The 18,071-nt window shown below is 41.5% G+C and overlaps 1 protein-coding gene across 1 annotated transcript in view; it reads right to left on the bottom strand.

The window, feature by feature from the left end:
- Positions 1 to 820: 820 nt before the first annotated feature.
- NHS (NHS actin remodeling regulator) overlaps positions 821 to 18,071 on the bottom strand; it is a 345,530-nt gene continuing 328,279 nt past the window's right edge. The window contains exons 4-9 of the mRNA XM_055393761.2: positions 17,023 to 17,085; positions 14,819 to 15,011; positions 12,207 to 12,338; positions 7,859 to 10,825; positions 7,444 to 7,570; positions 821 to 4,885 (exon numbers count right to left, since the gene is read on the bottom strand). Of these exons, the coding sequence (XP_055249736.2) occupies positions 4,276 to 4,885; positions 7,444 to 7,570; positions 7,859 to 10,825; positions 12,207 to 12,338; positions 14,819 to 15,011; positions 17,023 to 17,085 (4,092 nt within the window). The 3' untranslated portion in view covers positions 821 to 4,275. The remainder of the gene's footprint in view (positions 4,886 to 7,443; positions 7,571 to 7,858; positions 10,826 to 12,206; positions 12,339 to 14,818; positions 15,012 to 17,022; positions 17,086 to 18,071) is intronic.

Raw genomic sequence — 18,071 nt, 5'->3', positions numbered from 1 at the left:
CATCACCAACTCCCTGAGTCTATGCAAACTCATTGTCCATCGCGTCGTTGATGCCATCCAACCACCTCACCGTCTGTCATCCCCTTCTTCATATGGGGAAAGTTATTTCAAAAAGTTCTCTCTCCACGGGGCGAGGTAAAACAGACCTTGGAGCCAGATTTGCTGGGTTTGTACCCTAGTCTCAACATTTAAGCGCTCTAAGGCTTTGGGCAACGCCGGTAAATAATGGCTTTGTGCTTCAGTTTCCCTTTCTGTTAAACGGGCACAGCATGGCGGAGGCGGGTATTCTTGAGTTAGAGTAAGCAAAGCACTTGGAGCAGTATCAGGCACACAAATTTGCGTGATAAAGGGTTCGTGACATTACTTAGTGGTGTGCCAAGGTTGCTCATCACAGTAATTATCAGAAACCAGTTCAGTGTCGCTCAGTCGTGTCCGACTCTGCGACCCCATGAATCACAGCACGCCAGGCCTCCCTGTCCATCACCAACTCCCGGAGTTCACTCAAACGCACATCCATCGAGTCGGTGATGCCATCCAGGTTACTTTAAAGAAAAGCCATAAGTAATTTCCTAGCCTGGAGAGGTACAAGGAAAGTATACTGGATGTTGGAAATGTATTCTCTCTCCTCTCAAATACAAAGCAAAATTAAAGGCCATTACAGAGGCAGTGTTTATTATTACCATTATTATTTCGCTCATACTTTACCATAGCAGTTCCCCTCGCTTAGGTCCAGGTCCCCTACAAAACACCTGGTGTTTGTGAAACCCCAGGAGTGCAATTACATAACAATGAAGAGAGAAGCCAGTTGTTTAATTGCAGTCACGTTTATTTGCAGTTTCTATACACACTTTCTAGGTAATCAAACTTTTCTGGTACATTTTTTTGAGAGGGGTTCACAATGAAATTGTCACCATTTTTACTAAAAATAAATACAAGACTTAAAGTGTTGCACAGCTCTAAAATATACAAAGGCTTGAATTGAATGTAAACGTTGAAAACATCTTACAAAAGAAACCATTTTTGCAACAATTTAAAAAGTCCGTATTTACAAATATTACAAAAATACAAAATGGAGGCAAGTCCATAAACCATTGTCTTTCGGCCAGCATGAACTGGTTCTAGTACCAAAAGAGTTACACTGTAACCTTCCTCATAGTTGTAAATCTTTGTCATGATCTAGTTCTCTAAGTCTGCCACCACTGCAGCATATGTACTCTCTCACTGAACTTTGGCAAGAGCAAACAGCGTGTTTTTGTTTGCTACAACTAGTCCATGTCCTCTACTTAGCCAAAAAGAAAAAAGAAAATCAAAAAATAAGGAAAAAATATCTCCCCCACACAACATAGACATGTTGTATAACATAAAAGAAGAAAAAAATAGCATCAGTGCAAACAACAGAAGAAAAGTTTGGGTTGATGTTCCTCACAATACCTAATGTGTGTACCCTGCTTCAAGATGGCAGTGATGTTGAAGACAGCCCTCTAAATCTTGGTCTTATATGCTATGTGATAAAGCCATGTAGACTATTCCAAATTACAAAGGAATTTCTTGCTTTTTTTAAACTCAGTTTGTTACTCAATACTCTTTTGCACAGTGAATTTTAAATCCATCTTTATCTGGGGTTTTTTTTAATCTATGAAATATAAAATAGAGAAACTCTGCTATAGATTTTTAGAGTAAACAAAATAAGTAAAACTATATTCTAAGGGTTAGTTCTGTGATCATTACATATAGATGCTATCTTATTGCCTCACAATTCAAGTCAATATGTATTTTAAAATATATATGGTACCATTACTTAAATTAATATCAATAATAAGGTGACATTTGTTAACGCCAATTTGTTTTCTGTTCAAGATTTAGAATCACTTTTAAAGCCCACATACTTTTCTTTACACTAAAAAACCCCTAATTACACAAAAGCCATACTGCAAACGAACTGCTTTTATGAAAATTACAAAAGATCACCTATTGTGACTGGAAATGACTTCTTATCGCATTTGTCTAAAAACCTTATTTTTAAAAGTTTGCCAAGTGTAATTTTCAAAGCATGAGAAAAAGTTATTCATGTTCCCATGTGGTGTTAAACCATGCTGGTTTTCTTAACTAATGGGTTCTAATGAGAAATGATGGTCCATTTTTTCCAAACCCCCAAACATTTTTCTTTTAATAAAAAGTATAACACTTTATAAATGTTCAAATGTATCCTTTACCAGGTAGCTTATCTATCCCTGCACAAGCGCGCGTGCGCACACACACACACACACACAGATTCTCCCTCCTCTACCCCACCACCCCCAGCACCCCTTTTACATACAAGGATGACAAGAAATTAAGAAACACATTTTGATAGCAAAAACAAATAGAATAAACTGGATTTTTTTTCTTTCCAAAGAAACAAATAGAAACCCAACAGCAATCAGATTCTGTAATTCTCACTCTGTAATGTCTTATAAAGTGTTTTTATATTGAAAGACAGCATCTTCTTACACCAGGCTTTCTCCTTCATATTGCATGAATTAAACCAAAACCACAAACCCCCTTTCACACATCCTACTTTCCCAAATACCACTTGCATAAGCTTAAAACCAGCTGCTTATCAATTTCTTGGTAACTCTGGTAAGTTCTATCATTCTAATCACATTCTATTCTTTTATAGGCCATATTCCTTCTTAGTTCTCTACTTTCTACCTTCTCTCATTCAAAACATATTCCAAGTTCACAGCTGCTTATATTTCTGACATATCATCTCAAACATTAGTATCAGTTCATGTTAAAATCACGGGTGTATAACCCATTGGCAGATTTCAACTTGTAACTACATTTTTTTTCAGTTTTAAGACAAGAAAATTCAAGTAATTTCAAGTAATTCAGCTTGTTTCCCTGCCTTCATTTTATCAGAGCACTTGCCCTGACATTTCTTGTCCCACCCACCACCCTCCTCCCCTTTTGCCATCAAGCAGATAGAGTGAAATCAGACAAAAACTCAGTTGTATGTAGCATTGTGAACCAGAGATGCTCCCCAATCCCATTTAACAGTGAATATAAATAATGCATATACACATACCTATTTCCCAACTACGTTGTTCACAGTGTCATTTCTGTTAATTTTTAGGTAGCATGAATCTCGTCAGCACAGAGAGAAAGCGTCACTGAAAACTCATTGCAGGTACTTACTGATAAATCCACAGCTCTGCGGCATGCTTATGTTTTATTTTTGTTCATTAAAGAACCTGGAACTAATTGCTAAACTGCTGAAGATAATAGTCATCAGATTATGACTGTTTATGTCCCCAGTAGTGTAATATAAAAATGTAACCTAAAATGAACTACTGTTTGCCCTACTCATTCTCTTTAAAGCAATCCATTGAAAAACTGAAGTTAAAAGGACACTGTCAAGTGCTGTTGTTCAGGGCTTTGTATCGAAAATGACTATTTCTCTCACTAATTTTGTTTTTTAAATCAAAAGCATGCTTTTAATTCTGTTCAGATTTCCACATGGCGAATCAGCCATGTGTTACCAGTAGTTTGTGAGGTGCTGCAATTTGTCACAAAAATGGTTAAGTCTGAATTCATTGTTTTAAGTTAATCACATTTCACTATATGACCTCAAGATTTCCTTTATTTCACCAGTTTAAAAGTCATATTTGAGGTTTATCACTCAGAAATCATATTGGTGGACATTTAAATATGGTATTTGATGTGAAAATGGTATTCACAGAATACAATTATTACACTGTATTTGTTGTGTTCTATAAACAGTTGGTGTGTGGTAGATAATTGGCCACATGTCCACTCGTCGTTGGTAAATCTATTTACACATTTTTATCAAAAATATGGTATTTACATGTGTGTAGTTCTAAATTTTGCTTTAGTTCATTTGAATGTAAAAATATACCAAACCTCCAGAGTAATTTCATCTTCATATGAATTATGACAGTGTGGGCTTTGTTTTCTGAATAGGCAGCTCTAGGAAAAAATTTTTCTAGGTTTTGTGGAAAGCACACATTTTTAAATTCTCTATTATCAAAAGGAATGAGACTGGGTAAATCAAACTATGCTAAAGAAAAATATGAAAGACAGTGCAGCTACTGAAAAACATGGAAAATAAGAAAGACCAAACCACCTTGCATTTCCCCAGAAAATATTTAGGAATTCGTTGGTAAGCGTGATGGGACCGCACAACGTGCTGACTTGTCCCACGTCTTCCGTTTCGTTCCTCCATCCTCATTTGAGTAAGGTTTCGGCCTTGGATAGCCAGCCTGGCGGGGTCGCCTACGTGGAGCTCTGGGAGGATCGGTCGTCGTGTGGGCTCCCGTCAGAGTTTTCGGTCTCACCCTCAGAGATTGCCTGCATGGGCGCATTGTAAAGCCTGCAGCGGACACTGTAGCGGCTGCTGCTGGCTGCAGGAGGAGCCCGGGAACGTCCAACCCTGGCCGATGCCGAGGTGGCAAAGTTCTTCGAGGAAAACCCTTCTGCGTTAACCCGTGGGGAGCACGGAGAGAGGGGAGACAGTGCTTCAGTTCCCGGTGACCCCTGATGGGCCTCATGGGGGCTTTGGGGGGACTCTGCGGTGAGGTCCCCAGGAGGTTTGGGCAGGATGGGACTTTTCAGGATCTCAGTAGCGGACATACGGTAACTGGAATCTGAGCGACTGCCTTTCTTCAGGAGTAATAGCTTAAACTCTTCATTGGATGTGTTGGACTTTTTGGCATTTCGGTAGATGAGGCCAGGAGACCTCTGGCTGTTTGGGGTGGTCACATTGCTGTTGGGCGAGGTGACAGAACCGGCACTGTTGCTGCTACTGCTTCCCAGGGAAGCTCTCGATTTACTGCGGACAGACATGTCCCCAGAATCTTTTCTTCCAAGTACTTTCCTCTTGGACCTTTTAAGAAAGCGAAAAATCTCAGTCCACAATACATTTGGATGAAACTAAAAGTGTTAAGTCACATTCCTGCATCCCCTTAAAGAGCAGCTCGGTGCCCCCTGTCTGCTGGGATACTAAGCATTAGGGCTTAGTGAGGAGTAAGACCCACCCCTTGTACTTGCAGCCTGAGGGAAATTCTCCAACAACCAGTGGACAGGAATTAGTTTTATGAAAGGAATCATTTCAAATAATGACTCATGTGGAAGCTAGAGGTTTTAGAGGAGGACTTGCTGGCATGTTTCACAAAAGCATAAAAAAACTACTGCTCTCTGACTTCTGGTTAGCATGCAGATGGTGAAGGACTGTCCCCTTCATTTAACCTGTCTCTGTATTACAAATGAAATACTGTGGTGTCTGGGACTGGCTTCCCGTGAATACTGTGAGGGCAAAGTGGATGGAGGTACGGATGGGACAGGACTAGCTCCAGGCTGATGGTTGATAGGCTTGGGTGATAGACATGTCTGTGTGTGTTTAGGTGGGGGGTGGGGTGGGTGCATTATACTATTCTGTCTACTTTTAAAATTCCTCCATTTAAAGATATTTCTTCCATGACTCCTTAAATAAGTCAATCTATTTTGGCTGCAAATACCATTTTCCATAGCTACCTAGGAATGTCAACGCTCTATTAATCAGTATCTAGGCCACCTCTGGAGCTCTTAAAGCTCTGTGCACTATAAGCTCTCAAGAAAAGAAAATGTTTCTTGTCACTGTGCTGCACATAAATAAATGCTGCCTAAATGTAAATCTAAGATTGCCAAACTCTGTTAAGTCTACCTAACCTAGGCACCCATCCATCATTGTATTATTTCTTTAGCTAAAATAAACAGGCATAAATGTAGTGAACTTAATCATGAGTCAGCATGACTTCAGTTCATTGCTACATATTTGGCGACTTGCTTTCTCACCAACCTAAAAACCTGTAGGTTAGAGAAAATGTCAGCTTTGCAACTGGAGACCAGCCTGATTTTCATTCACTGGACACTCTGTGGTTACTATCTTGTGTATGCCAGTGTCTGGCACTCCAATAAGGTAGGGATTTCAAAATAATGTCTGCTTTTAGTATCTATCATATTCTAGACAATGACATGACACTGTATCATCAGAACCGAATGCATGAGCTATAGGTACCATATTTACAGGAAGGGAATAGGTACACGGGTTTTAAGTGACTCAAGACTGGATAGGAAGTGGCAGCATTGGGTTTCAATTCAGTGTCTTTCTGACTCTACTCCTTACATTCTGTCCACTCTTCTAGACACTAGCATTGGTTCTTTAACTCACGCAGCATTTAATAACTTGTCCTAAGGTTGGGGATAAAAGCGGGTGAGGGGAATGTAATTGGGGACAAAGAAAAATAATGATTCTTCATTATCCGAATAGAAAGGTGAGCCTGCTAAGGTCTACACAGAATGTGCTTGTGAGCAGTGCTCCTTCTTTATGAGAACACCACATGAAGAAAAAACACGAGTTCCCCTAGGAGGGATGATCCTGGGGAAAAAACAGTGGTAAGCTACTTGAGAAGAACTTGCTTCACAGTATAACTCCATGAGGAAGACAAGACAGTCCCCAAGTTTTGTCCCTTGGGAGCAGAGTCTAGATCACTGAGACCTAGTAAAGTAGGCAGTCACAGCTGTAAAAGGAGTAGGCATGCTCTGGACAGCTCAGTCTGATGCGGGTTCAGTTTCCAAGGGCTAGTTCCTGCTCTGTTCTTTGGTCATAGCTTGTAAGGAGTGTTCTTGCAAATAGGGGCCCTGATCACAGGGGTGCAGGGACTGATGAGAGAATGTGAACGATCAGAATGGAAGCAGCCCAGAGGACATCCCCTATTCATAGGATACTGCTGCTGCTAAATCACTTCAGTCGTGTCCGACTGTGCAATCCCATAGACAGCAGCCCACTAGGCTCCTCCATCCCTGGGATTCTCCAGGCAAGAACACTGGGATGGAGGAGCCTGGTATGGAGCATTAAATCTAGAGAAGGCCAGTGTTATTAAAGAAATGTTAAGTTTTAGGAGGAGAGGGGAAAAAGAGAGTAGTGACTGTGAGAGTTGTGGACTGTGAAATGGGCAGGTTTCTACACTGTCTTGTTTTAAATCTGGGGCTGTGTGTAGTGACTCAACTTATCTCTGCTAGTGTAGGGTTATAGCTTTGAGCATGTTTTTTAGGTTGAGGAATTATTTAAAAGTCAAAGATTACACTAGAGTTTGAGTTTTCACTCTTAAGTTACTTGACCACAGATTGCTTTCAAACAAAAACTTGTTCCAGAATGTCTTTCTTCTGGGGGAAAAAACAGCTTCTCTCAGCAGTTCTTAGGAAAGTCTCTCAATTGAAGTCTACCTCACTACATATAAAGCCACATATTTCTCAACTTGAATATAAGTCTATCAATTTGATTTGGAAAAATAATTTTTTCCTTGTGTTTTTTGAGGAATGTATTACAAGTACCCAAGGTTTTTCCATATTTGCATTTGATGAGAAGCATCATCAGAAGCGAAACCTTTGGTGTTGTTGCCTCACCTGTGAATAACTGCAAACAAATCCTCAGTTGTTCGAGGTTTGTTGGGAGACACGAACACACCTTCTGCTTCAGCCTGAGAGTCTTCACTTAATGGTGAAATCACAGAGTCATCACTCGGTGACGATTCTTAAATTAAGAACAAAAGCATCTTTAGGAAGAAGTCACCTGGCACATTGCTGGGCTTCACTGACTCAGGGAACAATAAACAGCAATTACCTGGCTGCCATTTTTACAATGAAAGAGCTATCACTTAGTCCCTCTGTAACAAAAGCTTTGATCATAATTGTTTTAATAAGTTAAAGAGGAGGGAAAGCAATACCCAGGGCTGTACTGTATTATGGGGAAGGAAGAAAGAACACTTCAGGAAGTGCCATGAGACACCTTTCCATTGTGACAAAGGTGTCAACAACTGACCTTTCAATGAAAGCTCATCCACACTTCCTTGGGTCTCCTCTGCTCCGCTGTTATCAGAGGCACTTTTGGCTGAAATCCCTGAAGCAATATTTTCCTGCTGAGAACACTTTTCAGGGCATGGATTTATAGTTGATATCTCTGCTTCAGAGCTGATATTCCCAGGCACTTTGTCATGGCGGTGGCTCATCCCAAGTTGAGGCTTAAGTTGATAGCCTATGTCTGTGACTCGAGTTGGAGAGTCTGACTGAGGTGTGAGCACATCCACAGACTCTGGGGCTGCAGCTTCCTCGCGATCTACAAAAGACAACTTCTGGACCTGCGCTCGGGCTCCATCCGGACCAGCTCCATATTGCAGTGTCTTACCATCTGAATCATTTGGGCGAGCAGCAGAGACCCTCTGAAAGCCTTCGGTGAGAAAGTCACAACTTTTACTTGGTTTGTTTTCTGAAACAGGCTCACTCTCCATATGCATTTGGTCTCTTGTGACACTTGAATCTAGAAGACTGCTACCAGCTGAGGTTACTGTTTCTGGATCACAATGATGCTTCACATCAAAAGGATGTTTTTTTTCTAACTGTAGTTTATCTGGTCCCATCTCAACTGCAGAGGAGTCTAAAAAGGACAGGATGGTGTCTTCAGTGGCGTACTGACATGGTAATGATTTCTTAATCACGTGTGGCCTGATCTTACCTGTAGTGAGAGTGCCTTCCTCCGGGTAGGGGAGATCTGTGCTGTTGCCTTCCTTTTGCTTAACTTCTTCAGATTTACTGATGGACCTCAGGTTAACTGATTTCAGGACCGTGGGTGTAATCGCAAGAGACGGTGGAGGATTGGACCTCAGAGTTTCTCCTACTGTGTTCTGCTTATTATGACTGAAGACGTGTAGTGGGTGGCGGTGGTGGAACGGTTTGTTCAAGACATTATGAAGAGCACTTAGGTCGAGGTGGCTAGGAGGTATAATTGGAAGTTCCAGATCTTTACTCAGTGACAGAGCGCCATCTTTTAAGGAGGGTTGCTGGAGGGAAGATTTCCTTTCTGGGACTTTCGGCTTTCTTTTGCTACCTCCGGGAGACAGTGGGCCAGAAAAGAAAGCAGTAGGGAAAGAGGATGTTGGCGTCTCGGACTGGCTGGAGTAGCCGCTTGACGGAGATGCCAGGCCAGCCAGCTTCTCTGGTGAAGCCAGTTTAAACTCACTGTCGGCAGAAGGGAGGGAGGGGGTGGTGGCCCTGGACTCTGACTGCGACGTCTGCGATTCGGAACTCTCCGGGGATTTCATGCACTCGATGACGGTGGTGCCCGTAGCAGTGCTTGAATTCGATAAAGATCTGTAAGGGTCATTCGCTTTCAAGTCATTTAGAAGCCAGAGGTCCGCATAGTGACTTGATTCAGCGCCTCCATCCTTGAATGCTGGAACATCTGCAGTGTCTAACTGGGGTTCCTTAAGACCATGTTCATTCTGGTTCATCCACGAAGGTTCTGCCTTGGTGGGAAGACTGGCATTTTCCATCCGAGAAGCTGTGTGGGAGAAATCGAGAGGCAGCTTCATTTCCCTGGAACTGTGAGGCAGGAGCTGGCCACTGCTTGTCTTTGGTTCCTTCTTCTCAGAAGTGTCTGCATTTCCGTCAGACTTCCTCAACGATGAGCTACGTTTAGGCGGAGTTGGCTTTGCCTTTGGTTTCCTGAAAGAGATGCTGGGTCTCCCCTGCCCCCTGGGGTCTAAGTAGTCCTGCCAGGCACAGTCTGAAAGGGCAGGAGGAACCCCAACGCCCTGGCCGTTCTCCGGGCCCAGGGCTGCATAGTGACAGACATAATTCTTACTGCCTTTGAGACCACAGTCAAAGTGCATGGAGGTGTAGTATCCTTCTGTGTCCACTGAAAAGTGAGAGCTGGTGTCGGCTTTGTCCGACGGAGACTTTTCCAGGAAGCTGTCATAAGTGCCCATGCTCGTGAAGCTTGGGCAGCCCAGGCTGTCTGCCTTGGGACGCTCAGGACTAAAATCCTGGCGGCAGGAGGCATCGTGATGATGGTGTAGGTAATTCCACTCGCTGTCGCTCGTGTTGCTATTGTTAGGGTCGTCCAACAGGTCTGCCACCGTGGAGGTAAAGGAGTTTGTCCGGTGGCCTCTCACTTTCTCCAGTTGGTCGTTGTACTGCTCTGTCACGAAGACACTGGTGTCCTCGTTAGCATGAGGGGCCGTGTTGAGTGACAATTCCGAGTCACAGTGTGAAGAGCCAGTGAGGGGAGGCGAAGCTGCAGGAGGGATCGTCTCTGAGGTCTGCGAGGGGCATGTGGAGCTGCTCCCGCTCCAGTTGCCACTGGATGACTGGTGGTCATCCTTCTGGTCCATGTGGCTGCTGAGGAGGACGCCAGCTGTGGAAATGCAGTGGATGGGGCTCCCAAAGGTGTCCGAGTTGGAGGAGATGTCGCAGCTGCCAGAATCTGCGGCCATGCGGGACAGACGCGACCTCCCTCTCTCATTTAACTTGTGCTGGGGGCTGTGAAGATGTTGAGAACAGGCCAGGCTCAAAGCAGGCTGCTGCTCCTGTGCACTGTGGCTGTTGGGGGCCTCACTGCAATCGGTGAGGGTTCTTTCTTGGTCTCCCACGAAAGGCTCCCCCTCTTCATATGCTGAGGGTTTAGCACCAACTTTGGGCTCAGCATCCCCACCTCTGTTGCCCTCCCTGGGAAGGCTCCGAGATCTTGTGCGGCTGCTCACTGCAGTAGTAAACATGGTGTCACCTTTGTCTGCCAGTGCAGAAATGTTGCCAGCAGAGTGAGAAAGGGAAGCTGCAATGCTTTGACCCCTTTGAGCTCTGATTCTTCTTCTGGATGGAGCAGCAATCAGAATGTCCTCAGTTTGGCACTCCGAGTCCCTGGTTCCAGACCTCCTGTTGACAGTGTCGGAAGGGTCTGGATTTGTGTGCACAATCACATTCCTTTCCCTGGCCACGGGCGATTCATCAGAATCTAGGGCACATGGAAAGGCACAGTGAGATACTTCATACATCAGCAGATGAACAGACATTCTGAGAGCTGTCCACAAGTCTGGATGCTAGCATGTTGAAGTTTTCCTTACAGGAAAAAAATATCAGTGTATAAAATGAGGAGAAAGTTACAATGCTTTGGGCAGTCTCTGTCCCTTTGCCTCTCTGATTCTCTCTATATGGATACACATAAATACACACTGTATGTATGTATGTATATACACTAAGAGAAGAGAAGTATTGAGATCTCTTGTGAATTCTCTCTCTTCACGATCAAATTACTTTACCCCAGTAGATTTAATATTTTTTTAAGTACAATACATCTTATTTTTTTGGCCACTATACACTTTTAATTCTTGATATAAGCATAATGAAATAAAACTCATAGAATTCATTATGATATAATCTTATATACAAGAGATACTATCATAATAATTTTTAAAATTATAGGAAAAGATATCTTAAATACATTAACAAAAAAAATAGAAAAACTGTAACCAAGGGTATCATGTTATCAATATTCAATATTTGAATATGCTTAAAATTTACCTTTTAAAATAATTAATGTCATACAGTATATCTCTTCAGACAAATCTATACTTTTCTAAAAGAGTCTTTCACTGAATCTTGTTTTGCTTAATTTCTACCTTCAGAATATTTTTACAAGTAAGCAAAATACTATATTTCAGCCATAAAATCAGAATGTGCATGCTGTGCGTGCTAATTCGCTTCAGTCTTGTCTGACTCTTTGTGACCCTGTGGACTGTAGCCCGCCAGGCTCCCCTGTCCATGGGATTCTCCAGGCAAGAATACTGGAGTGGGTTGCCATGCCCTCCTCCAGGGGATCTTCCTGACCCAGGATCAAACCCACATCTCTTATGTCTCCTGCATTGGCAGGTGGGCTCTTTACCTCTAGTGCCACCTCAGTTCAGTTGAGTTCAGTCGCTCAGTCGTGTCCGACTCTTTGCGACCCCATGAATCACAGCATGCCAGGCCTCCCTGTCCATCACCAACTCCCAGAGTTCCCCCAAACTCATGTGCATTGAGTCGGTGATGCCATCCAGCCATCTCATCCTGTCATCCCCTTCTCCTCCTGTCCCCAATCCCTCCCAGCATCAGGGTTTTTTCCAATGTATATATGAGTAAATCCATAAAGTCAAGCTTTCACAGTCAAGAATGCAAATTTAAAAAGTAATACTACCTGGCTTACTGAACACAAAACAAGTACACATCATTTTAAAACCTCTATGAGTTACAATAATAGTTGATGTTTTTAAGGAAGCTGGTTACAGGCTGGCTTCCATTATGTGTCCATGTAATTGGCACCTGACAGAATATTAACCATTAACAGTTTTATACCACACCTATTTCTTGTTGGACTCTTCTGGGGATACCCGAAATGGTTTTTCTCCTCCTCAGTTTTCGTCTCCGCTGTAGCACAGATTGTGAATGAACAAGAGAGCAGCGTATACTAGCCTCTCTGTCAAAACCGACTCCTGCAACCCACAAATAGGTCTCATTAGCCTTTAGGAATGGCAAACAAATTTTCATTTGCTTGGAACACAATGATATTTATTGATTGGAAGGAAGGAAGAGTTTGGATTAAGCCTGTAAACAAATATAAGGGAGCCCTTATTCAGCTCTTATTTAAATTATGCTGTAGTACATTAAACTTTACTTCTAAATGCATCTCGCCATAATAGCTTGCACTGCCAAAAGTAACAAGCCAAGAAGGAAAATCAAAAGAGAGAGGAGAGAAAAATAATATCAAAGAATCACTCTCACACAGAAATGGCTCCTTAAGGACTTCTACAACTTTTAGTTACTACTACTTACTGGTCTCTTTCTGGGCTTTCTGAAGTGGATATCTTTGCATAGCACAGACAGACAAATACACCACCTGTCTGTCTGTCTCTCTCTCTCACACACACACACACCACCACCTGTGAGAAAAACAGCAACCTAGAGATGTGTTTTTAAAATCATCATGTAACTGCCTATTTCTTCTGCTATATAAATTGGACACCTTTTGGTTTAGCAACAGTGTCTCATCAATAAAACATACAAGGCAGTCCCCAGTTCTTCACTTAAGTGGACCTACGTTCTGTACCAACTGTCAGTAAAGCTGGAATTCCCAGTCTCTACACATGTGTCTGCTTTCTTTTGTAAATACAGGGAGCAAACCATGATTCTCGTTAGTTTCTCTTTCCATGGTCTGTTGACACACTAATGCAGCCCTTTCAAGACTAGAATGATGGAGGAGGTGAGGCACTTGAACTGCCATAAGCCAAAAGTGCTTTGGAATCTGGTTGCCTCATCATGTATCCTGATTGTTAAACATGGAGCAGGATGGCCTGTTAAACCTTTGTTCGGTTATGTAATGAAACGGTTTGAGTTCTGCTTAGTTTCACAGTAATAGTTTGTAGAACTCAGGTTGAAACATCTGAATGAGATATCATCTGATGAATAATTTCAAATGCCATCAGAGAATTCATACTAATGAACTTTTCCTGTTTTAGTTCCAACCAGAGATTAAAATCATTCCCTCTAATCATAATAATTACATTACAGACACAGATATTTTGTGTCATATGGACATAATTGACAACTTTCTCATTAAAGTTCTTGAAATCAACATATAATCTAGGCTTGAGCCTGAGAGTTCCTGAAATAAAGCAGAAGGAAAGATCTTTCATTTTCCTGAATCACAACACCTATAATCAAAGCAGTAAATTTGAAAACAAAATTTTACTTACAGTGCCATAAAGAAAGCAGGTGCTGCTAATAATCAGATGTTTCCAGAACTGAAAGTTACTTTAAAAGGATGCCAAAATGATCCATTTTGACAGCCATCTCGTTTAGATTATGGAGATCAGATAAAGTGTACATCTCTAGGATAATTTATCCTACAAGTTGAATAGGTCATCAGGAAAATTAACTCCCAGCTCACAATCAGCCAATCAACTAAAACTCCTATTTGTCAGGAAGAAAACAGTACCTGATACCTGGTCATCATTTGCTCCCCACTTTATATGAGAGAAATTTGAGTGAGGTTAGTAATGGTCACTTCCAAAATGCATCCTGAACAACATACAATCTTCAGTTATTACATGTTACCAGGATGGAAGTCAGTCATAAAATGGCCATTTTGAGCTTCTCAACATAAGTTAGAATTTAACTATTAGAGATGCTTAAAGAAACTCGAATGGATAGATCATTTAATTTCTGTCTTTGAAAGTGAGACTGTTTTACAGCAACATTTTGCTTACAGCTAAGGTTACCACATTGGAAAAATCACCAATTCTGAATTTTTCAATTGCTGCTAATAAACTTTCCAAGAAAAGTCCACACAGGCTTGCCTTTGACTTAGACTCATATCCCTGCTGTCAGTACACAGGAGGAGGAAAGCAGAGGGTGAACAGGAGACAGGCTTGCTGGGTTTAGAGTAGAATTCAGCCTTCATTTATGAATCTATGTATTTTTAGGTCAAAAATCACTAAAAGCAGTGCATAAGTCTAAATGATCTTTTAAACAAGCCTACCTCCATCCAAGGAAGCATGAAAGTAAGCTTTTATAGTTGATCTATAGGATCATTACTTGTAGTTTTAGAAACCTGGGGCTTGCTGCTTTCTCTCTGGCAGTGCCCCGCATCATTACCATACGATTAATCACTGCCGCTTTCTCCGTTATTTTAGTCAGCTCTGACCAGAGAGCTATTTGGTGACTTTTTTTTTCCCAGAAAGAAACTGTCTGTCATTTACATAACAAGCAGCCCAGCAGAACATATGTAAATTGATGTTCAAAACCTGACAAAAGCATACTGAACATCTTCTGGGTTGTGTCCCGATGAAAAAAGTATTATTTGTTTATAAAGTGGTATTCTTAACTGGTACTCCCACCAGCACAGGCTTTGACCATATTTAATACACTGAATATTCTGACCCGACTGCCCCAAAGGAAATGAACAGAGCAATACCAGTGACGTTGATGGGAATAATGCAGGAAGAAATCACTTGGGCATCTTGTTTCATCTTTTCCTCTGGCGTCGGGAGAGGCAGTGCTTTGCTCCAGTTGGTCTGCTTGTCCAGTGTGGAGGGGATATTGTGTACTGGGTTTTTCGGCCTTTGCCCTAACATGACATCTGTATCTTCATCCTCTGGGGGATGAGACTGCAAACAAAGTACGTTCAGACTCAGTTCTCAGAATTTATACACAAACACACATATAAGGAATTTCAGAGTTTAGTAGAAAAATGAGGTCAGAAATAAGCTTTCAGGTCAAATGAAGAATTCCTAGGCATAGTTAGTAAGCACAACTAATTGAAAGTTATAATTTCAACAGTCAAGCAACACAAAGGAAAAAAAAATCGGCTAAACATGCTTTTCAGGTCAAAGGGAATTAAGAGGAGAGACCAGGTAGCCAGAAGTCCCCAAACTTGAAACTGAAGAAAGATGTGAGTCTCTAACCTGCTGTGAGGTAGATTCACTTTTTGGGTATCTGTCTCCCCATAAATTCTTACTCAAACTCTCGAAAGCCCTAGGTGACTAGGATCACAGACAGAAGATGATTTAGATGCCTTTGAAAAGGTTTGGAAAAGTGGCCAGAAAGCCTGGAGTCAGGAGACATTCCAGAACACATCACCAGAAGGACAAGCTGACCTAATCTGAGAGGCCAGATTCAAATACGAGGAGTTAATTTTACTGCAGGATGATAGCATTTGTGAATGACATTTAAAAATGCAGTTTTTCAACACTATACACACAGAAAAACAAAAGTGAAGAGCTTCCTCCCACCACCGATAGTGAAAAATACAAATTCTGTTACTGAAGGGAAAGACTCAAGTGGGTTTCTTCTTCAGATTCGGAAAAGTAAAACAGTCTTAGTTTATTTTCCTTCACCTTTGCATGCGAAGCTTTTCTTCCAGCTGTGTATTTAAAGACCTTGACTTCCATGTGATGTTTGAAAATTCTCCATCCAAACCTTTGATTGATATTAATATTGTCTAACTTTTATTTCAGGGTTGGGCTCCTAGCCCAGATTTTTAAAAAGGCTCCATCCCAAGTTAGATTTCAGGGTTGGGCTTCTAAACCAGATTATTAAAAGACTGTTTTCACCACTGAACCTAGTTTTCTTTCTTTCCACAATTGGCAGGAAGGTGGCTGTATAAAATAAGCATTTTCCCCTCTTATTCCAGTTATGTTTTAATAATACTCTGTGCTAAAAATCAGGATCATTCAATAAGTTCTCATCCTCACATTTGGAAGCATCAGACCCTGTTGACTCAGAGGATTTCACATATCGTCAAGTGAACTGTCCTCAAGTCCCCTTAAAAAGAAGATTCCAGAGCCACTTGTTTTAAATTAACCCCCAGCATTTGCTTACCTTGTCAGAGGTATCTGCAAAGCCCCCCAACACACCCAACAGGATATGATTACCCCCTTGAGAAAAATGTGTTCGCCATGAACGTTTGTTAGCAAAACATTGCAACCTTCTTTCTCTCTTCAGCTTTTGTGCAGATTCCCAGCGAAGCGAATAGCTCAAATAAAGTTGGAGCACAAAAGACTTTGTTTCCTAGGTAACTTCCAAAAAGGAAAAAAAAAGTTTGGTGCGTGCAGAAAGAGAGTCAGCGAGGGGGAGAGAGCAGGAGCTGGAGAGACCCCCCCACACACACACCAGAGGCCACATTTTGTAGGCGATTCCTTCCTTGAATAACAATGGACTGGGAAACAAAGAAGGAATAGTGACCTGACTACAGTCTCTGACCGGCAGCCAAAAGCATTTTGTATTTAACGGTGACAGGGACAATTGGCTGCCAGAGAATCCTTTTGTCCTGTTCTCTTTTGATTTGAGAAGCTGAACCTTTACAGTTCGGATAAATATAGGGCAAGTTGAAATTTCTTTTCTCTGAACTACAAAGTCCAGGAATGTCATTAGGTGAGGCTTTGAACAGAGCCTTCATGCAACTGGCGGAGAGGGAGGGATAGAACAGCCAATGACATTACTGTCTGCTTTATATTTTATTTAATTCAAGCTAGGAAAATACTACTCTTTCAACGGATTTAAAGGAATACCTGTTGGTTAGTTAGGAACAAGAGAGTTTTCCATAAAGAAAGAGAGAGAAAATGACAGTGTACAGAGAGAATGGGATAGGCTGTGACGGAATGTTCTCAAAACCAGTACCTTTCTACTCCATGGGGTCATGTGGCAACATTCAGTGGGGGAGGGCGAACGGGTGCTGTTAAACTATGAACATGAAATGCAAAAAAAAAAGAAAATTAAAAATATGCACACAACACAGAGTCTGGTTAAGCCAAATCTATGATATGAATGAATGAATATACCAGGATAACTTCTTTCCTTCCTTCCTTCCTTCTGAATGCACCATTGTTTTATAAGAAGCAGTATAGGTGGTTAAGAGCACAAATTCTGGAGCTAGACTGAGTTCAAATCCTGGTTCTACCTCTTATTTGCTGTGTGACCAGGAGCACTAAGGTCAGTTTTCTCATCCTTAAGGTAGGAAAAGAATAATATCTGCCTTCCAGGGCCATTTTGAGAGTTAAATGAGTAAATATATGTAATAGGCTTAGGAGAATCATGACAGTAAGTTCTACATGTTAGCCCTCAGATACTATTACCTATTATTATTATCCTCACTTTGTAGCTATGAAGTAGCTGTGAAATTATCTTTGTACATTGTAACTTGATACCTTTTAGATCCCAGTCCCACTTGCTAATTTGGGAAAGAACAAATTATTTTCTTAGAGTGAGTTTATTTTCCTGTGAACTATTTGGAAGAAAACGTCTTGCGTATAATTTCCTCTGCTGGACTCCTCAAAATTTGTCTCTTCCTCATATTCATAGACTGTATTTGAGGACAGGGCCGGTTTCACAGGCATGTGACCTGTGCAGTCACATAGGACCCCATACTCAGAAGGACTCCATGCTTGGTTTAATGCTGTTGCTATCTTGAAATTCTAAGTTTTTGAGTAATGAGCCCTTGTATTTTCATTTTGCACTGGACCCCACAAATCACATAGGCAATCCTGTTGTAGCAATCTAGTAACCAGAGTCCACTTTTCAAGATCTACTGAGAAGGACAGTGAAACTCTTTTAAACTGTGAACCATGTTAGCTTTGGATTCAGTCAGCCCTCTAGTACAGCATTTGGCATACAGTGTTGCTTTAATGTAACATGAATTATCTCTGGATGTGTCTTTTCATCTATTAAGG

The sequence above is a fragment of the Moschus berezovskii genome, chromosome X, assembly GCF_049115385.1.
Source record: "Moschus berezovskii isolate FMDL1 chromosome X, NW_MosBer_1.0, whole genome shotgun sequence".
NCBI classification, from domain to species: domain Eukaryota; kingdom Metazoa; phylum Chordata; class Mammalia; order Artiodactyla; family Moschidae; genus Moschus; species Moschus berezovskii.
The sequence above is the reverse complement of the archived record's forward strand: the minus strand, read 5'-3'. Positions and strand labels throughout refer to the sequence as shown.